This window comes from Schistocerca americana, chromosome X, assembly GCF_021461395.2.
Source record: "Schistocerca americana isolate TAMUIC-IGC-003095 chromosome X, iqSchAmer2.1, whole genome shotgun sequence".
Classification (NCBI taxonomy): domain Eukaryota; kingdom Metazoa; phylum Arthropoda; class Insecta; order Orthoptera; family Acrididae; genus Schistocerca; species Schistocerca americana.
Window position 1 is genome coordinate 213844151 of NC_060130.1, and position 23189 is coordinate 213867339.

At 37.0% G+C, this 23189-nt stretch overlaps 1 protein-coding gene across 1 annotated transcript in view; it reads right to left on the reverse strand.

Moving 5' to 3' along the window:
• Nucleotides 1-2635: 2635 nt before the first annotated feature.
• The window catches only part of LOC124555446 (proteoglycan 4-like), a 314385-nt gene continuing 293831 nt past the window's right edge, over nucleotides 2636-23189 (reverse strand). Inside the window, exons 5-7 of the mRNA XM_047129358.1 lie at nucleotides 22252-22385; nucleotides 15813-16023; nucleotides 2636-5281 (exon numbers count right to left, since the gene is read on the reverse strand). Of these exons, the coding sequence (XP_046985314.1) occupies nucleotides 2918-5281; nucleotides 15813-16023; nucleotides 22252-22385 (2709 nt within the window). The 3' untranslated portion in view covers nucleotides 2636-2917. The remainder of the gene's footprint in view (nucleotides 5282-15812; nucleotides 16024-22251; nucleotides 22386-23189) is intronic.

Consider the following 23189-nt stretch of genomic DNA (forward strand, 5'->3'; position numbering starts at 1 on the left):
GCGAGGTCATCGGTCTCATCGGATTAAGGAAGGATGGGGAAGGAAGGCGGCCGTGCCCTTTGAAAGGAACCATCCCGGCATTTGCCTGGAGCGATTTAGGGAAATCACGGAAGGCCTAAATCAGGATGACTGGACGCGGAATTGAACCGTCATCCTCCCGAATGCGAGTCCAGTGTCTAAGAGGCATCAAGGGATCATAAATTTAGCATTGGAGGGCAGTGTGGAGGGTATAAACCATAGAGGGAGACCAAGAGATGAATACACTAAGCAGATTCAGAAGGACATAGGTTGCAGTAAGTACTGGGAGATGAAGAAGCTTGCACAGGATAGAGTAGCATGGAGAGCTGCATCAAACCAGTCTCAGGACTGAAGACTACAACAACAACTCAATAGCGATGTATCATTTTTGACAGCTTTAACTACTGGGGTGCTGTACATTCACTTGTGCTAGAGGATGTCTGATGATTTGTGGCACACACATTGTTGGGTTTCCTCTCTACATAAAAGTGCCACTGTTCAAAGTACCAGTCAGTTTCAGCAACATTAGCATACCGTGTTCTCACCTGTAGATGGTGGCCAGGTGGACCAAGGAGATATTATGTTCAGATGATTGTTTCATTTGGCTACAGACCTGAGAAGAGTATCACATAGACACCCCTATACATGAACTTGCCATCTAGAAGTAATTAGGAGAAATGATATAGGCTCTAGTGTTACACATGAAAAGCAGAAAGTTCTGCTACACACAGCGAACATACATGTGGTTATCCTGAATCTGCCCTATTTAAATAACTATAGTTACAGGTTTTATTAATGATGTAGTTGGCAAAATTAAATCTACCAGAGGAACAGTAATGAAAGTTTGATGAAACATTATCTGCTGACCATCTGGCGCTGCTACAGTTGTCATGTTGAGGGCCAATAGTGGTCAATATTAATGATATAAAATAGTTTCTGGGAATCCATCAAAGAAAATATTAAGTGTACAATAAAAAGTCACCATCTCTATGATATAATGTTTTTTTTTTTGAAAAACAATAATAATTTTAAAACAATTATTTACTGTATCTGTGCTAGCAGCCTACAATTAATTTAAAAAAATTAGTTCTACATTTGTCCCTGCTATAGCTGTGAGGTCAGTTGGTGTGAATCCAGTGCAGAGAACCCAGTTCAATTTCTGTTACTGTCAATGATTTTTACTTGGTGGGAGGACTGCTGTGAGGTCCACTCAGCCATCTCAGGTTTCACAACTGCCTAAGTATGACGGTTGCGCAGAAAGTAATGCACCATTTTTTCTTCTTCAACAATTCTCTATTGAACATAATGAGAATTACAAACATGAAAGAATGGTGTTTTATCTACACACCCTATTTTCCACATAATCTCCATCCTGTCCTATGGCCTTTCTCCAGCACAAAACAAGAGCATGCATGCCTTGTCAGGACCAGTCTTTGTACTGGTGGCAGAGCCAGTGCTTCACTGTGCGAATCACCTCTTCATCCTCAAAATGTCTTACATGAATGGCATCCTGTAATTGCCCAAACAAGTGGCAGTCCAAGGGAGCTAGGTCAGGTCTGTCAGGTGCGACAGCCGCAGATGATCTCCCCAACCACTGCAAATCGTGGAGCTCTGCCACATCGCATTCTGATGACCTCACCCTCCATCCCCAGCAACTAACTGTACTTCTGTCAACTTCAGATGCTCCATACACTTTGCACAAGCATTTGTGAGTATTTCCTGTAGTTTCTTATTCCGCAGTGAGAAATTCAATGCTGGCACATTGCTTGTAATGTATATCACCTACAGACAGCATTTCCAAACTGTCCTGGAGCTACACTGTCAGAAGTGACAGCAACTTGGTGTACTCTCTCAGATTTCAAATAATACATACATAACATTTCACATTCGTAGCATTGTTTTCAGCTAAGAAAAAAATGATGCATTACAATCTGGACCACTCTTGTATTTTAATTTTCCTACATTAACACTATGTCCTTTTAAATAAAAATTGATTTCATACAGAATGTGCAAACACTTTCACACATTTATTCCAATAAATGGATCCTATTTCCAATTTTGAGGGGGCCATAGTGTGTAGCTCAAAAACCTGCAACTTAAATAGAATGCATAATCATCTCTTAGATGACAAAGACTGGCATGAAACTAGTAATATGGCTATAGATAAAGAAAACATAAATTTAAGGTTATAATTTTCTCTCTCTTTATACTGCTTTCAGATGTCTAGAGTCCCATTTTTTAATATTTGAGGAAGTTTATTTTACTATTGTCACAACAGTAGCACAGAATTTCTTCTTTTGCAGTTCGCAGAGATATGCTATCACAGATTACTTACCTTTGTCTTCTGTTGTTTCAATATGAGTTACATAATACAAAAGGATTGATTCATTTTTTACCTTTAAACATTGTGGTACAAAACGGTTGCTCTGTGTGAACAGTACACATAATATAACCATAGTTCTTTGGTCATTGAGGCAGTAATAGAACTAGACTTGTCAAACTGCATTTGGTTTCAGCTACATTCTCTCACGTATCACTTCAAAATGAAAATATGTTCTGTTACGGGATTTCAATTCAAAAATTTAAAAAATTTTCCTCAAGAAAGAAATAAACACAATCTGGATTTTTTTATTTTTTTAATGGGTAATGGCAGAGTACACATTTTGGGCCTCATTAAAAACCATGAGGATGATGACTAAAAATTCCTTCAATGGTTCTTTAGGTTGAAAGACATTCTAACACATACATAATTTATGAAAATATTCACAGGATTTTATAGTCACTCTTTTCTGGAAAATATACACACATAAAAAAGTCAACATAACTTAATTTTCTTCACAAAATGTAACAAGAAATGTCTGGATGAAACTAGAAGTTTTTCAATCAAGTTTCAGTATGTTCAGTAGTACTCAGCACTACTGTCTCTCTGCTGACTATACAAAGGTCCTTGCTGCTGTTTTGTTTGTGTACTTCTGTAATCTAATGGACCTGAAGGCACAGGCTGTATGGGAACTTCTTTCTGTCGATGCCTGTTATTTGGTCTTTCTGATGGCACTGCGAACTCTACCTTTCCACCAGGACCAGTACTTTGATCATGAGGCAAATAAGTGTTTGTTCCACTTTCTAATCTTTCATTGGAATTGATATTGAATGGTGTTCTTGTTATGTACCTCTGTGAAGCAGAGGATGTCAGATAAGATACAGAACCACGGGGTCCAGATGGAAGCTGAGCCTGATACCTTTGCCCAGCTACCCTTTTATTTAATGTGCTGGGACCACTCTGAGTTTCCTCTTGTGTTGTTGGTACAAAGCCACTGGTTATACTTCTAGTTGGATGAAGAGTAGGATGTAAAGCATCATTGATGGTCACATCAATGTCGTGCTCATTTAGATCTGCCAAAACATTTTGTATCCTTGCATCTCTGTCTATTGGCTTGATAACTATTTTGGAAGGTATTCTAATACCTGGATTGCCTTTGGCCTGTTGTGATGATGAAGGCAATGGAGCATTATCAATACCTGTTAAACGTGGATTATTTGCACTGTTTTTGTTGCCTCCTACTGTCACTTCAGGTGCTGACGGATACTGACTAGGAGATGGTGCTCCACCAGCTGACTTTGGGGTTGTTTCTACATTATCTTGATATTTTGCTTCTGCATTTCTTGAGTTGGGTCCTATAAACGGAGCTTTTGTACGAAAATTGCTATAAGTTTGTCTTGAAGTTGCTCCACTTGGAGCTTCTTTATCAGTTTTATTGGATAATGTACCAGACCTTTCCGATTCACCAGTAGATGGATTTTTGTTGACCGTTGTTGGGTTTCCGGATGGTGGACTGATGTTTCGTGGAGGTGAAACTGGTTGGTCCTCAACATAGGTCAGTTTGGGTTTTGGACGATAGCTACTGCTTGTCTGTTCACTTGATTCATCTTCATAATAATTCTTTCTTGCTGACTGATCTGGTAAGGTTGGGGAGATATTGTCTGGCTTCTGAGAAGCAGTGGCAGGAATCCTTCCTGGTTGGGCCTGTGGAGATCTTGGCAGTGAGCTAACAGGTGCACGGCTTGACTGTGGTGGAGGTCGTTTGTTGTACGCAGGCTGGCGTCCTGTGTATTCACCACTAGAGGAGGAACTATAGTTGGGTGGATTTGCATCCCTTGAAGGTTGCCTAGAACGAGTGTTATATGATGGAATAACTTCCTCCTCAGCTTCTTCATCATCATAATAGTCCTCATCTAGCAGATCTGCAGCATATCCTGACGGTGCACGGGGTGCTGCAGTTGAAGAAGTTTTTTTGTTTTCCTGTCTTCTGTAGCCCCCAGGGCCAGATGGAGGTGACTTAGCTTGTGTCCCACTGTATTCATCATACAGAAACTCTGGTTGCTGCTGTGATTGTGAATTTCTCTTGTGTGACATGTAATTCTGCCTACCTCCTGCACTGGGGCTAATATATGCAGGACGTGGTGCAGGAACAGGGTCTTCATCGATTAGATCTTCCTCACTATATTTGTATCTTGAAGCTTGGCTTCCACTTGATCGCTGCTGGGTTGCATATGGTCTCTGCGCTTGCTGTGGTGAATATGCATCTGGATAGGAAGCCTGAACACGCCTTCTCCCACCAGCACCTGAAGGTCGTACTGGCCTTCTAGGCAGTTCCTCATCTTCATAGTCTTCATCACTGATAGAGTAGGGGGTTGCTGTTTCCACTTGGCCAACATACCGTCGTCTACCTCCAGGACCTCGTCTCCTGACATTTCTTCCACCACCAGAGCTAGGTCGTCTCAATTCCCTTTCTGCAGTAGGAGGGTAGTAATCAGGATTTCTATTCCTGGAGCTTCCTGTAGAAGGTCGAGCTGGTGGAAGATATTCTTCTTCTTCGTCATCATAGTAATCAGCATCATCTGGTTCTTTACTTGCAGGGGCAGCTTTTGGAGGAGGCTGCTGACTGGGTCTTGAGTAATCTTGATCCTCTGCTGATCCAGGTGTGCTTGACTGTGCACGAGGTTGAGTGTTGTAATCGTATTTATCCCTTTCGTTTTTGGGTACAGGTCTTCTTATCTTTGGAGGTACACGTGGTCTATCATACACAGAGGAGGAAGGTCGTGACTTTGGTTCAACTTTTCTTTCATCTGCTATACCAGGCTCTAAATCATCAGTGCGGGATGGTCTCCGCTCTGGTTCATCAGATGGTAGTGGTCTTCTTGGCCGGTTACGGTTGTGACGTCCAGGTCCACTTGGTGCTAAGTCTTTACCAGTGACAGGCAACTGAAACAAAATTTTAAGAATGGTTAACAGATTGTAGCTCTACAGTTAATACTCTTTTGTTTTAGTGTGTGTTATAAGTACTACTGGTAAACAGAGCTTATTTCTCCTTTTTTCCTGTCAATTACGGAAATACTGATGTCCTAAACTGTTGCACTTAAAACAGAGAATCATCTTTAAATGGCACCACCCACCTGTGACAACAAAAGCTACCAACAGAGCATTGATCGCTACACAAATCATGACTCACAGTAATAGGGAACTTAATGCCAATGATTATGCATAACCAAGCAACAGGAAAGTTAAATCATGAGCATGGTGACTAACTTGAACCAATAAGTGGTACTCGTATTTCACACAGAATTTCATCAAATGAAGAAAGAGGCTATTAAAGTTCATGGAAAACTGCGGATAAGAAGGAAGGCAATGGTTTAATGACATGGATAGATATAATTTTCAGAACATGTGCAAACTTTTTTTAGCTATTCATGGGGGATAAAATTAATATTTCATTATCACTAAAGTTAATTACTGAGAACTTTTATTAGGCTTTTGTAAGGTAGAATGGGTTCAGATTTTGTACTAATGCATGAGATTGCAATGCATGTGTTACTTTCTTGAAAGTAAGATTCTCAAAACTGTACAGCTGAATCTGATGGAAAATATAACTGAAGTAAAAAAGGAGAGGATGGAGGGGCGAGGGGCGAGGGGGGGGGGGGGGGGGGGGAGGGTGGCAAGCAAAATTCCATCACTATTCAGAAAAGCCAGTTTCAGTCTTTCAATGAGACATTAATTCACCTCAATGAAAGATATTCAATATTCCTATCTATCAAATGATACTTCAAATTATTACAAAACTTCTATGATTGTTATGCCAAAGCACAAACTTTAGATTTTTCTCATAGCATAGTTGTAGCACTTTGTAAAACCAGCAGAATCATGTCCAAAGTGATGGATATAAATCGTTGTTATTGTATAAGGTAACTCTTTCAGTGGCTAAAGAAACATACCAAATCTAAATCCTAACTAAAATATGTAAAAGCCACCAATATAAAATGTTTAGTGTTTTTCTTCATTGCAGAATTGTAAAGTGTGTGATTAATAAGGTCAAATAATAAAATGTCTTTAACAGATAGGTATCAATAATGAAAGAATGTTCTCTTCAGATTAAAACTTAAGCACTTGACTTTCATGGACAATATGATATTAAAGTACCTGTGTTACTCTGAATACAATGCAAACTTCCTTTAGAAATACACGCATGGCCAAAGGAAGTTTCCATCATATTCAGAATAACACAGGCACTGCAATATCGAATTTGTCTGCCAACACCAGGTAAGCAACTTTCAAGTAAAATGTCTCACCTTATGGGAATATATGTAATGGATGTAAGAGTACAGGTTGTAGGTGCATGCTTGACAACACATGGAGGTTTGGGCCGGGCTATAAGTCATGCATGGATAGCCAAATGGTAAGGCACAAACTCCACTATATATGGGGATGACAAAATAAAACAAGCTAATGGGCAAAAATATATTTAATATATAGCCAGAGTGTTTAAAAATAAGGCTACAGCAGATTCTGTGGAAGATATGCTACTATTCAGTTAAAGAATTCATAGAGGATGGCATGATAATTTGAGCAAGGGGTAATTAATTCTTATCTTTTATTGTATGTGTAACAAAATTGTATTATTATTATACCATTTGTTAAAATCAGTTATTGTAATTATCAGTTGTTTTATTGTATGTGTATTTTCATATTGTATTATTGTTATGGTACAGTTTGTTAAAAATCAGGTGTTGTATGTATATGGTAAAACTTTACCAAAATTTTGATGCGTCTCCTGTACCTGAATCAAATGATTTAGATTATGTATGTTATGAGACCAATAAACCACAATTCCTCATGATAACCAGGAAATCCGGGTTCGAGTCCTGGTCCAGCCCTAATTTCCACTTTGATCATTCCATCCTACAGCTGATGGCTGTCCATATTCACAATTGCGGAGATATGTAATGTATTTAATAATGGCTCTAGTCACTGCAGCACCTATTCCTCTGGTCACGGATGAATGTCCAATGGAACTTTGCATCATATTCAGAATAACACAGGCAATGCTACATCGTATTTGTCCACCGACACCAGTCAAGTGACTTTCCAGTAAACGAACTCACCTGTACAGGTATATACATAATGGATGTATGAGTACACATTGTAGATGCATGGTTGACAACATATGGCAGTTTGGATCTGGCTGAGAATCGTGCATGGATAGCCAAATGTAAGAAGACTGCTCATGATAAGCAGGAAGGTTAAAGTCTTGCAATTATGAATACGTGCAATGTATTTCACCGGCCAATATTCTTACTGGCTGATCTATCAAGTGAGACTCATGACATGACTCAAAACACAAAATTCACTCTGTCTTTCCATTTTTCTAAAGTAGGTTAGTTGTTATAAGCATCATACACTGAAGTTCTAGGCTCTGTGTTCACATCCTGGCTCAGTATGGCTACAGCGCTTATCAGAACATCTTATTTCAGTGTAGACAGAGGATAATTTACTTAGTTTGTTATTTTACTGATCTGTGAATAAAATTAGTGAGATTTTACTTTGATGTGTGATGTGTCAGCAATAGAATAGTAAACAATGACTCAATAAGGAGATTTAAGTTTAAATTACTGGGAGGGCTTTCAAAGAAAGGCTCCCAAAATGGCACTGTGGGTGAGGAGTTTAGAACCACCTGAAAAATGTTCTTACAGTGCTTTGAAACTAGCATATCAATAACACAGAGGTTAAATTCAATCCAAACTCAGAAGAGAGGCAGGTTGATATATGAAAGCAAACAATCACATGCAAATATGAAAGAATTTTATGTAATTCAGAGAACTAGACAAAATGGTAAACATGAAGATACATGACAAACAGTACTTGAAGTTTTTCACTGTCTCCTCAAAAAAGACAATATGCATAATGCACAAAAAGTAAAGTTTGAGATTAAAGTGAAACTAATCTGGAAAATATTTAAACAAGAAAACAAATTAAAACATTTACACAAATATGTCATATGTGATTCATATTGTACTGAATTAAATATTCCACCTAAAAATTTGAGGAAATTTAACAGCAAGAGCAGCATAACATTAGCAAAGCAATGAAACATGAAAGTGCACAAACAACCAACTGTACTGTAATAATCAAATCACTGAAAAATAGTAATTATTGATTATCAAAGTGCATTAATATTCAGTATGTTTGCTAATATTAATGAATACAGGCTACGTATCAGGAGAAAACAATGTCTCCTTTGAATGTCAGAGTGGTTTTGAGGAAACAACAAATGGTACATATTTTTGGAGGAAAGAATTACATTTGACAATATTAGTGCATACAGGTAATTATTTATTAGAACTGTAGCTAAAAGAAAATTTCATGGCTTTCATATTCAAGTAACTAGCATCACATTTTTAAATTATAGACTTTCAAACAAGAGTTATACAATGAAATGCCTTTGTAACAATAGTAGTGCTGCAACAGTTAGGGCTGTGCACTATCTGATCAAAAGTATCCAGTCATCTATTAGTAAACATTAATATGGGGAGTGTTCATGTTCTGCCTTGATGACACCTTGAACTCTGATGAGGGCACTTTCAATAAGGTGTCTGAATGTCTGTCAAGAAATGGAAAGCAATTCTTCCTCAGCATCCAAAACCAGACAAGGTAGTAGTGTTGAACACCGGAGTCTGGAGCAAAATTAATGTTCCGACTCATTCCAAAGGTTCAGTTCAGGTCAAGATCTGGTCATTCCACTTCCGGAGTGTTTTTGTCCATGAAGCATTGTCTCACAATGCTACTTTGACAGGACTCATTGCCTTGTTGATGCATATAATCATCTTCTCCTAACTGTTCCTTGACTGTATGCAGTACACAATACTGCAAAATATGTTCACATACTTCTTCATTTTAGTGTTCTATTGAGTGCAATAAAGGGACCACAATGAGAAACACCCCCATATCATAACACCATCATCTCTTTACTTCAATGGTGGCACTGTACATGAAGGCAAGTGAAGGTCTCCAGGCTTGTTCCAAAGAATGGCTGGTGTGATTGTTGTATAGCAAATGGAGTGACCGTGACTTCCTCTTAGGTGTAATTTATATAGTTATAGCTCTTATGCCTTTCTCTACCATGCATTAATTTTACTTACACTAGTTCTGCCAGAGCCTGTTGACAGAATCTAGAACTTGTCACACCTCTACGGACTACTGCCAATATAGGCTACTCCATTTGCTATGTGTGGCACCACAATTGACAGGACATATTCAGTGAACAGTTGCACAATGGCTTGTTCAATTTTGTTGCAGTGCTCAGTGGTGGTAATGTGTTGTGATGGCACAGAGATTGTTATAAATGTAATGGATTGTTGAGACAGAGAAACACAAACACTGAAACCACAGCAGCCTTAACCTTATTTCACATACATTGGCATAAATAAGTTCTTTATCTGAATGAAAAATTGTGTGTATATATGTGTTTTCACATAACCTGCTGTGTTTACACAACAGCAAGTGATGCGTCCGAAGTGCAAATGGCGCACATTGGCAGCAGTGAAGAACGCTCCACTTTGATCACTCAGCAGAATGAACAAGGAAAAGTTTACAAGCACTAAACTTGAGGTGACTGCACTTGTGTGACCAGAGTAAGCTTCAGTGCCATTGTCTATGGGAGGAAGATGCAGACCCTGAAATGGTAGATTCTGACACCTTTCAACGTGCTGCACAGTTTTCAGTTAAACTCGCCATGTCCGTCAATTTTTGCTTCTTTCTGTGTGAGCACAAAGGAAAGATCTCTCAAAAATGTGTGTTTTGATGTAAAATTTGTGGTTGTAACACATAGGAAAACAGCTTGATTACCTCACACCCAGATACCAGTTTCAATATTTTGACAAGATTTTACTTGCTGTTACATATCTGTGATTTTTTTAAGAACTGACAAAACTCATTACCACAAATTATGGTATAAATACTGTATTGTACATTTAATTTCCTTCACTTTTACAGATTATATATAATGTACTGTAGAGGATTATGATTTGTAATCATATATGTCAATTACATATGCTTTTGCTCATATTTTGGACATTTTAACATTTTTCTTGATTCTGCATTTTTCTCAGTTTTGCATTTTTTAAGTCTGGACCACACAAAAACATAAAATAGGGGTTTCACTGTGCACCTTATGGAGTAACTGTTAAATTTTAAAGATGCTATGCCAAACAATTTGCTACCCTTGTAGCATTAGTGTATTATCAGCTGCTGAAACGACAGATAACTACTATTTTCATGAAGTTTCACTGAAGAGATGCTAAACACTATAATCCACTATCACTGAATTGTGAATTGTGGTTTATTGGTCTCATGACATACATAATCTAAATCATTTGATTCAGGTACAGGAGACACATCAAAATTGTGGAAAAATTTCACCTTAAACAAATATTAACAGACAGCATCATAATGAAAATGCAGTTTTGTTATATATATATATATATATATATATATATATATATATATATATATATATATATAGTAAAAAAAGATTCTTACACTTAATTAAACCTTGCTAAAATTATCATTTCATTCTCTATGAATTCTTCTACTGAATAGCAGCATTTCTCCCACAGAATCTGCTGTAGCCTTGTTTCAACAATCTCTCATGTTGTATGTGTGATTCCCCTCAAATCATCATTTTTATCTGCTGTGTAGGGAGACACTAATTTCGTAACCGTACATGGAGAGAACAGTTAGGATTTGCTGTTTCTGAAATAATCGGCAGCAAGATTCTGTTCCTGTGCTGTATACATATATCTGATAATTTCCTTCTACAATTTTAGTATTTGTGATACACTATTTGAACTTCTCCAGAAAATTACACCATGCCTAATGAAGGATTCAAAATAACTATTATATGCTGTTTTCTGTGTACTCATGTCAGTAAAATTTGCTTGTATTTGCACTGCAAATGCAAATCTGCTTAGTTTATTTGGTAGGAAGCCATAAGTGTATTCCAGCTTAAGTTCTTGTCCTAATGTAATCCTTGGAATTTGATTGTGTCAACTTCTTCCACAAGATGATTGCTATGTATTATTTTAAGTTCCACCCATTTCAAATGCTTGGTTTTGAAATGTACCATATGACTTTTTGCAAGTTCAGTTTCAACACATGTAACTGGAAACAGTGTGTGCACTCACAATGGAGTACACTTTTTTTTCTGCACTGTAATTTTCAATTAAAACAGAAGTACTGTCTGCAAAAACAACTGATGGAGAATTTATATTTATGGGTGAGTCATTCACATAGAGTAGGAATAGGCGTGGCCCCAAATGGCATCTTGAGGCACACCTAGTGAGCTGTACTTCATTTAGAACAATAATTCACTGCATTTGAAGTGATAGTTACCCTTTATTTTCTGTTCTGCAAGTATGATGTGAGCCATTTCAGACCATTACCCTTAATCCCACATTTGTCTAGTTTGTAGATAAGCAAGGCATGATTCATGGAGTCAAATGTTTTTTTAAGATGACAGAAGATACCTAAAACTTCACTCAATTGATCCAGTGACTTGCATATCTTTTCAGTACAGTTATTCACTGCATCTAGAGTATTTTTCCTGGTTGGAATCCAAACTGGTTACTTACAATAATATCATTTTCACAATACAATATTTTATATGGATGCAGCTACTTTCTCTAACACTTTAAACAAGTTCGAAAGAATAGAAGTAAGGTAATAGTTTCGCATGTCTTCCCTTGAACCTTTCTTGAACAGAGGTCTGACTTTGGCTATTTAAGCACATTGGGAAAGCACTCTTGTTCAGAAGGCTAGTTGATTATTTTAGTTAGTGGAGTGCTATTATGTCACATACTGCTTTAATTACTTTAGTGGGTCACTGCACCCAGCAGAGCTTTTATTTTTTAATGGTAATACAATATTTTGCAGTCCTTTATTGTGAGTTTCTTTTTAATTAGTGGGATACTCAGTTTCTTTGTTGAGTCCAAAATGGTTTACTTTGCTCTGATACTTTGCTACATTAACATCTGACTGTTACACATTTATCAAGAAATCACTTAAACAGTAATATTTGAGCTGGGTTTACAATAAGGGTACCAACTATTTTCATCCTAGATATTTCATTACTGTTAACTCTAATCCCTAACTCTGATTTTACAACAGACCACACTGCCTTTGTCTTACTTTTATGTTGTGAAATGAACATATTCTTTTCCATTTGTTTGGCTGCCTTCACAATTTTTTTAAAAATATAGCTTTATAATGTCTAACATACTCAGTAAAATGTTTGTTTTTATTGTATTTCTGTTCATTACCTCTTCGTGGTATTAGAAATTTTTTACAGCCTGAGTTATCCATTTGAGTTTACTAGTCATTTTGTTACATGTGGTTGTAGTGGAAACATTTCATTAAACATTTCAAGAAATTTGTCAAAGTTACAACTAGATACCTGAAATACAGCTGTCATAAGGCCATTCAACTTGTATTAACTTATTACTAAATAAAGCTGAATGTTTTTCACTGAAGTTCCTTTCACATGGCTTTTGTTACATAAGATTTCTTTTCTAATTTTAGTTGATTCAATGAATAATCAGAGTGGTCCAAGGTTCCTAAATCTAAGCAAAATTTATAAAAATCTTCAAATACATAATTTGTGAAAACATATGAAGCCAGGTTTCCCTACATGCTAACTACAGTAGATTCCATGACTATGCATTTACTCTAATGGTTAGCATGACGTTTACATTGAAGCCAAAGTTTTTATTAAATCAGTGAATTTGGACACTCATTGCTTTCAACAATGATACTACCATTGAAGTCAGCAGCTATTGCAATCTTTTTCCTTTTTTCTTTCTTAAGATTTTCAACCAGGCACTGAAATTTGAGCAGAGGAGCTTCAATTGTAGCTTTTCTGGTTCTCTATAAATGGAAAGTAACATTAACCAACTTCGACTCCATAAGGAATCATTGTGAACAGTGACCGTAGATTAATTAAGGAAGAATAGGACTATAGCAGTCAGTCACAATCCAACTAGTTGCTTATTTTTCTTTCACATCCGATTTCTGTTTTCTATCAGTTTGTCTGCCCACACACCAGTAAAGTATTCTGCTGTGAATTTGTTGGATGGTAACTCAGTCAAATGCTCTGAAGATGGATATTTATAGCTGAAACTATTCTATGCAAGAATAATAAAAAACCAGTGAGACTGCAACTAATTCCTGTGTTCCTACCCTAACTTAAGAAACTTCTGTGAGACTTAAGTCCTCAACTTGATACAACAGCTATGAAATATACCCTTTTAGTGGCCAAGACCACCACTTCCAAGTGCAGCGTAGTGCTGTATGGTGTCATGAGAGTGTATTTACGTTGTGCTCTCAAATATTTTCACGTCAGTCACCAGAGATGCTGTTTTTGCAATGACGTTGTACTTATTCTTTGGATGAATGTTGTACCTTCCTTGTGAAAAATAGTTGCTTAGTCACAGCCTTGAGTCTAGTTAATGGTCTTAGGGATAATACTACAATAAGGTGGAATGTCTCGAAGTTTTATTCTCTGTTTACAACCTCTTCCTTTCTGTATATAGCTTAATAAAGCTGAGAGTTGTTCTTGTACAAAAATGTTGCATTTCATAAGCCAGATGCCTTGTTTACGACACACGTGGTAATTGATCTGACAGCTTCTGACTCACAGCTAATCTGACATGATTTTAACACACAACAGTACTGGAAGGATACAATTAAAACATGATATAATCATCAACTAACCCTGCACCTTCAGTCTCTTGGCTCACTGTGCACTCACCACCCTTCTGGCTGCATAATCCAGTTTTGTGGTTTTCACAAGTGGAAGCCAGGTTTCCCTACATACTAACTACAGTAGATTCCATGAAATTTGCTATTGTAGTCAGACAGCCATAAATATGCCATGGAGTTTGAATACATGATCACTGCTTCATCTACGATGGGAGAAATTGAAGATGGAACTAAGCAGTAGGGTGTTTGTGTCTAATTAACAATAGGAGACCACTGCATTATTTGAGACACTTATGGAGTAAGAACATTGTGGAGCAGTCATATGCCATCTCAAGTGAAGGCTACTATAGCATCTCAAACTGATGTGACCTTGGACGCAGTGCCTGAATTGGCTGATAATATATTTTACAGAATAATGGTCATATTGATAAGTGCAATGATAGTGTCATGCAACACTTTGTCAATACCCATTGTTACATACTGATTTCGATGTTTTGGTGGCCAAGGTTGATTTGCTGACTTAACAGATTGGTTATCTGTTGACTCATTGAGATTGCAGCATGGACAGAGGTCTCTCTCTCTCTCTCTCTCTCTCTCTCTCTCTCTCTCTCTCTCTCTCTCTCTCTCTCTCTCTCCTCCCTCCCCCCTCCCCCCTCATTTATCCCTCCCCCCTCTCCACCACCTCCCAGCCACCGTCATTCCTCATCCTTTCTGCAGAAGCCCACCACTCAAACATCCATTCATCTGTCAGAACAAAACATTAATATAGTAACAGTCAGATTTATTACACCTATTAGAGCACTATAATGTAGTTTCCCTATAGAATACTGTTTCAGAATTGGTAGCTACAGCTGCAGTAAATATCAATGATCCAGAAATAAAACTAGCACATACATTAAATATTAGTAACATCAACAAATACAATAGTTTAGAAAATTTAGGTAATCATGAAATTAAATCTATCCAAAGGATCACAAACAGAAAACAAAACAAAATAATGGAACTGACAATCAACACAGAAATTATTAATTACAATCCGCATACAGGTGAACATACAAAGGGAAGTACAACATCAAAGAGGAAGTGAGGGAAGTACAAATGGCGAACTGAAGATGGGTTTCTGAACAGACATTTTTGTTCCATACACTTGTGTGATTTGGGAAATACCTACATTCATGTATTCATCTGTGTGAGAGAGATACTGCCTTCCCCTCTATTTATTAATGTGACACTTCCTTCACATAAACAAAAGCAGGATAGAAGATGCAGCTATTTTCTTTTGGATTTAGTAAATATATTGAGTGATGGATCATAAAAGTGAATTTCCAGCACCTGAACCTTATACACCTTAGTTTCTCTTTTTAATGTGCATTAACAGTCAATGTAAGTAGAAGGATTTTCCTTACCTGGGTGTTGTGTCCACTTCAACACACAGAGAAAAACAGATGAATAAAGTTAGTACCTCATTCATAGAGCTACAAACATATTCATCCTTAAAACATAACTTCATAACACTTGAAATGTGAACTATTTGCATTTAATATGTTGTACTTGGCATAAAACATAATAAAAGCTATTGGTATCAGAAAAATGAAACATTTTCATTAAGAGAACACCTGAAAACATCTTTCCTGTGCATCATTTTTAACTTTCCATTAGATCCACATTATCCTACATTTTTATCCATGATATTACATAAAACAGTTACCTCATCATCATAGTAATCAGCATCATCATACTCTTCATCATCATAGTAGTACTCATAAACAGGGCGCCTCCTACGGTAAGGTCGCCTCCTGCCACCTCCCTGAGGCCTACGAGCAGGTGGAGGTGGAGGTGGTGGGGGTGGAGGTGGAGCCTGAGTGGTAGTGGTTGTTGTAGTTGTGGATGATGTTGTAGCCTTGTACAGAGCCTCATTTCTGTGAAAACAAATAATGAACTTCAAAATGTGCATAGATTATCACACAAGTTGCATTTTGTATTCAGACCACATCATATCCTTCAACAGTGTGTATCATTTTTTAGTCTGTGTTTCAATATTTTGTAGTAGCACATAACTGACTGGAGGAAAAGTGTATTCATATCATTAAATTTGTTACTAAATGTGAATATGTAAGTAACTAATTATTAGTGAAATAACCAATCTGTACACATACATTCTCAAGACAAGGCTGTCGTACTATATTATACATATATAGGGTGTAACTAAATTTCCTTTACAGATTTTCAGGATGGTTTCCTTACACCAAACAGGAGAATATGTCTAGTAAACATGGGCTCTGAAATGCATATCTTAGGTGTGAGCCGTTGTTTAATAGTAGCACAGAATATTTATATGGACTGTCAAAAAGTTATATAGGTGAACAAGAAGAAAATTGGTATTTGCTGTCAAAAAATTATATATGTGAATAAGAAAAAGTTTATTTCCATTGTCAAAACATAAATATGACTGCAGTGGTGTGAGTCAGTTCGGGGCAGTATTTGGTCAGCAATACTCATTGAGTTTTATGCTGTGTTAAGATAGCCCAGATTGGACTAAAATTCATCTGTGAATTGGAGATGGTGACTGAATAGATGTGTAATTATCTCTCATACCTGGAAAGAATAAATGAAAAGTTATGGGAAATCGGAGTCAAGTTATTTCTTTGAATAAATGACCATGGACCTGTTTATTCAGTGACCAAGTTAAGTATACATTCAATTATTGTTCTAACTATAAGTTTCATTGCTGGCATGTGGCAATAAACACACATTAAAGATGTTTTGCATCACCCTGGTTCCAGAACTCCTGAAAATAGACATTGACTGTGGATATTGTATCACAGACACAGTCCCTTTGACTGTTCAGAGATGTCATTAAACCCACACAAAGATGTATGCAACCATGCATGAGCAGCGCCTATTAGACAGTGTGGGTCCAACAGTTGATCAGTTCCAGTTATTCCACCTGGAAGGAGGTACATGGCTCATGTTCAGCCGTGCCTCGACGGTCAATACCGCAGTTTGATCACATCTGCATTGTTACTGTGTGCCACAAAGGGCTCTCAAACAAGGAAAGTGTCCAGGCATCTCAGAGTGAACCAAAGTGATCTTTGGACATGGAGCAGATACAGATAGACAGGAACTGTTGATGACATGCCTCGCTCAGGCTGCCCTAGGGTCACTACTGGAGTGGATGACCACTACCTTCGGATGACGGCTCAGAGGAATCCTGACAGCAACGCCATGTTGAATAATGCTTTTTGTCCAGGCACAGGACGTCATGTTACGATTCAACCTGTGTGCAATAGGCTGCATAATATGCAACTTCATGCCCGACGTCCATGGCAAGGTCCCTCTTTGCAACCACAACACCATGCAGCACAGTACAGATGGGCCTAACAACATGCCGAATGGACTGCTCAGGATTGGCATCATGTTCTCTTCATCGATGAGTGTCGCATATGCCTTCAACCAGACCGTCGTCGGATACGTGTTTGGAGGCAACCTTGTCAGGCTGAAAGCCTTAGACACACTGTCCAGCAAGTGCAGCAAGGTGGAGGTTCCCTGCTGTTTTGGGGTGGCATTATGTGGAGCTGACGTATGCCGCTGGTGGTCATGGAAGGCACTGTGACAGCTGTATGATATGTGAATGCCATCCTCTGACCAATAGTGCAACCATATCAGCAGCATATTAGCGAAGCATTCATCTTTGTGGATGACAATTCGCACCCCCAACGTGCACATCTTGTGAATGACTTCCTTCTGGAAAATGAAATCACTTGACTGGAGTGGTCAGCATGTTCTCCAGACATGAATCCTATCAAACATACCTGGGATAGATTGGAAAGGGCTGTTTATGGATGACGTGACCCACCAAAAACTCTGAGGGATGCCGAATCGCCATTGAGGAGTGGGACAATCTGGACCAACATTGCCTTGATGAACTTGTGGATAGTATGCGACGACAAATACAGGCCTGCATCAATATAAGAGGAAATGCTACTGGGTATTAGAGGTACCGGAGGGTACAGCAATCTGGACTACCACCTCTAAAGGTTTCGCTGTATGGTGGTACAACATGCAATGTGTGGTTTTCATGAGCAATAAAAAGGGCAGAAATGATGTTTATGTTGACCTCTATTTCAATTTTCTGTACATTTTCCACAACTCTCGGAACTGAGGTGGTGCAAAACTCTTTTTGATGTGTGTATTTGGGGTTGACTTGCCAAGAAAATTGCCCACTGAATTACTTCTGTGATAATATTCAGGCCCAATATTTGGTATTGTAATGATGAAACAATGGAATTTTTGTTAGACTGCTATTAACCCTTGGTCACTCGCGTGGAGTACAAATGTACTTCATTGTCATTCTAAACATTATTTTCTTATTGTTGGGAAGAGTGGCGGGGCTGAAATTCTCAGGGTTTGGCGTTCTTGTTCTAGCTTGTACCTACAATAAGTGGCATCTGCTGTCCTGCACGGATCTTCTCGTAGGAAAGTCTTGATTGTTCCCACTCGTGTTTGGTGCACATGTGTACTCCACGCAAGTATCGAAGTACCAGCACATATTTTATATGGTAAGGAAAAATTTTAATTTTCATTACATTTGAAATATGTTCAGTTTGCTACTGTAGCTTTAATTTATCATTATTATTTAGGTATAATGGCACATCGTACTTCTGAAGAAAGGATATGGATGCAATGGCTAGAGGAAGAACTGCAGAGTGATGAGCCTTCCAATTAGGATTCTGATCTGTGCGAAGGAGATACAAACGAGGATGATGATCGACCAGATGAGCAAACTGGAAACAATGTCATGGAAGAATCAAAAGAAGAATGTCGACATGGAAGAGAGCTTCAATAAGGCAAGTGAAGAAAAATCAGAAGAAGATAATGTTGACAAGGAAGAGAACTTCAAAAAGCCAAGTGAAGAAGCTGATTTTTATTTTGGAAAAGATAAAACAAAATCGAATAAATTACCACCTCATCCTAATGTTAAGACAAAGTCCAGCAATATCGTTCTTCATGTTCCTGGTCCAAAAGGAGAGGCAAAAAATGCAAAATCTGAAATCGATTGCATTAATTTCATTATTGATGAGAGAATAATAGATTTGATCATGAAAGTACCAGTATTTATATAGAAACAATCAGGGATTAATTTTCTAGAGAACGAGATGCAAAATTTACAGATCAATGTGAATTGTGTACACCTCTTTGTATACTTATTTTCACTGGTATGCTAAAGACTTGCAAGTCTAATACTTGAAAATATGGGACAATGAGAAAGGCAGTGGTATTGAAAGAGTCTATTTGACAATGTCAAGGAGTAGATTGCATTTCTTGCTTCGTTGCCCCAGATTTGATGACTTAAGCACCAGAAATGAGAGAAAAAAGTTCAACAAATTGACACCAATACAAGAACTTGTGGATTTGGTGTTAGAAAACATTCAGAAGTACTATACTCCTGGGGAGTACCTCACAACTGATGAGCAGCTGGTCAGTTTCCGTGGAAGACATCCATTCAAACAATTTATACCAAGTAAATCTGCTCATTATGCCCTGAAGGTGTTTGAATTAGTGGATTCTAGAATAATTTATCCTGTGAGTATGGAAATCTATTGTGGAAAACAGCTGGTGGGGCCTTTTGATGTAAGTAATGCAGGAAAGGTCATCATGAGAATTGCAAAACCAATTTTAGGCACAGGACGTAACATCATGGACGATAATTGGTTTACTAGCTGTCCTCTGCTTCAAGAAGTGCTTCGGAAAAAGGCAACTTGTGTTGGAAAAATCAGACACAACAAAAAAGAAATACCTCAGGAATTTTTACAAAGAAAATCTTGAGAAATAAACACTTCTGTTTTCAGCTATAGACATGATGCAACACTTGTATCCTACTGTGAAAGGAAAAAGAAAGCAATAATTTTACTTTCAATGATGCAGCGATTGAAGAGTCCACCAGTTAAAAAAAAAAAAAAAAAAAAAAAACAAATTGTTACATTCTACAATCTCACAAAAGTTGGAGTTGATGTACTCTATCAACTTAGTTCAAATTAGGGTACAGGAAGAACTACTAAAAGATGGCCAACAGTAAATTTTTTACAGTATTTTAAATATCATCACTATCAATGCCCTATGCATTTACTCAGCAAACAAAAATTATGTCAAAGTGAGATTAATTGGCAAATGGTGAAAGTGCAGATTCATGAACACATGAAACAGTGCTTAATACGCAGACAACTAAAAATTCGAGGACTGGTGTTGTTAGGAGAGGACTCAGAAGAGAAAGTGGAAATAGCTGAAAAAAAAGAGGACAAAGGACGTCTTAAAATATGCGGCAGATCAAGAAATAAATCAAAATGAAGAGTGTGTGCAAAATGTAATGAATGGGTGTGTTTTGAATATTCAACAACTAGCGTTGTTCATAAGAATTGCACATGATTTCTTATTGTACATATCTACCGTGATTACTTTCTTGTGTATTATTCTTCATTGAAGTTATTTTGAATAGTTTAATTACTTCTTGTATAATGTAGCATGTTTTGAGTAATAAATGGGTGGAGTGACAAAAACCCATTTTTCGTTTAAAAATTAAATGTTTAATTTCCTCAAAAGTATTAGTCATGAATTTACTCACACATCACAAAGGACATAAAAACAAATAAAATAATTAAATAGATAAGAAACATATTTTTAATAAAAAAAAAGTGGTGGAGTATGTTTGTGCTCCACACGAGTATCTGTGTCCTCAAAACCCGCGCGAGTAGTGGAGGGTTAATAGGTACCTTTTCTGTGTATGTGACTAATTATTTCTACTCAAGGATTCCTGTATGATGTAGAAAGAATTGTTAAGGAAAACTTCTTTAATCTACATTTGAAAACATTTACACTGTCTGTCAGACATTTTATTTCAATGGGTAGACTGTTGAAGAGTTCTATAGTTGCATAATTCATCCCTTTTCTTGCCCAAGTTAGATGCATTAAGGAGTAATGCAGATCATTCTTCCTTGTAGTGTTCTATTTCTGAATATTTCTGTTGCTCTCAAACTCAGATGTATTGCCGATAAATTTCATAAAAGAATAAATTTACTGTGAGACTGTGGTTAAAATTTCCAACTGGTTACAGAGACACCTGAAAGATGTATATGTTCAAACCTTACACATAACTCTAAATACTTTCTTTTGTGCAATGAGTACTTTTTCTGTATGTGAGGAGTTACTCCATAATATTATCCTACAAGACATCAGTGAAAGGAAAACACAATCAGTTTACAAAGGAGATTGCTTACAAAACATTTGCACAGCCAGTCTCAGAATATTGCTCAAGTGTGAACCAGCTTTAAGTGAAGAATCTAGGAATATACTGCAAACCCTGCATATCATTCCCCTATGGAATGCAAAAACAAGACTGGATTAGTTATGGTATACATAGTGGCATTGAAGCAATAATTCTTCCTGCATTCCATATATGAATAAAATGGGAAGAAGCACTAGTAACTGATACTGGGGGGATTACCCTCTGCCATGCACCTCACAGTTGTTAGTGAAGTATAGATGTAAAAGCAGATAAAAGCCTTTGATGGGTAAACGACATTAACTTTACATCTGGGACATCAGCAATGACTTATGTCTGCTCAACCAACTTTTGAAAGTATTCCACTAGTAAAACATTAAAAATGGTGTAGTATAACACTATATACACCATACTTTAATTATGTTTGGGGGCTATGAATAAAACATTAGTACTGCAGAGAAGTGTAATTAGGACACTGCATTGATTAGTATAGATGAAGTAGTTTTTTGAGCAATGGATAAAATTTGAAATCTTAAAAAACATTTCATGCATTTGTGTAAACTGATACCATTTCTCGTAAAAATCAAAAGAAAGCAGGCTAGCATAGTGAGGCTTCTGACTACAGCACTAAGGCTTACTAGGTAATAAATTAAATAAATTTATACTTAGTGGAGGACACTCTCCTTGTAGAGAGGAAATTGAAAATTCTGTAAAAATAAATAAAAGAGAGAAGAAAAGGTTAGCAAATAAATCCCAGACAGTGTGACTACTCCTCTCAAATCTGTGGATATTGTTTGAGTCACACAATTTAAATTTGAAAACATGAATTACATTTTATTCTAATCTGCTGGTATCTGAAATGAGCATTTACCTTTTAAAGTACTTTGGTGAATTTTCACAGTCAACTTCTGATACAAAATGACATATGAAAGTTTTTTGGTCAAATGCAGTATAATTTGCACAAAGGAAATCATATCTTGTGCCAAAGAGACAGTGATGATAAACCTGTAACAAAAGAGTTGTGTGTACTTCACAAAAATTAAAGTGTTACATTCACAAATTAAGATATAAGACCTTTCAGATAACTTTATAAAACAATCATAGAACAATTTAAATTCATCATTGTTGGAAATGGCTCAGCAAATATATTAAGTTTACTTTTCTTCATAACATAGAAAACAAATCAAACAATGTGAGTTTATACACTTATGCCAAACACTTTTGATTATTATTAAAGGAAATAAATTTCCTGAATAAGTCTGTGATCATTGTAGACATGTTGTGAATAAAGCTGCCTAGATCATTAAATTGGCAAGTTCTGAGTTAGGATCAGATGATGGCAGTAGCTTATAATATTTTCTAAAATAAGAAATACCTAAGCCATCTAAGCAGCTTTATTCACAAAACTTATCAGAAGCTAAGAAAATTATTGATATACCATACATTTTGAACACTATAACAACACATATCTAAAATAGAACAAATCACTGGATCTTTGAGTGATGAGCATATTTAATAAATAAACGAATTGCTTGGTTCTGAAACGGGTAAACAATTACAATGGAATCAACATATAAGTTACTTAAGAAGTTCAAATGCTGAAATGAATACACAATGTTAACGCATTTTGCAAACTTGTGCTCCTGATTACCTTATGAGGTGCTTTTGTAGGATAGCAGAACTAAACTCACATGATACCAGATAGTCATTCACCTAAGCTAACAGAGCTATGTTTTCCAGACTTCAAAAAACAAAAACTCATGAATTTAACCCCCAATGATAGGCAAAGCATTCCTCTCCCAGTTAATT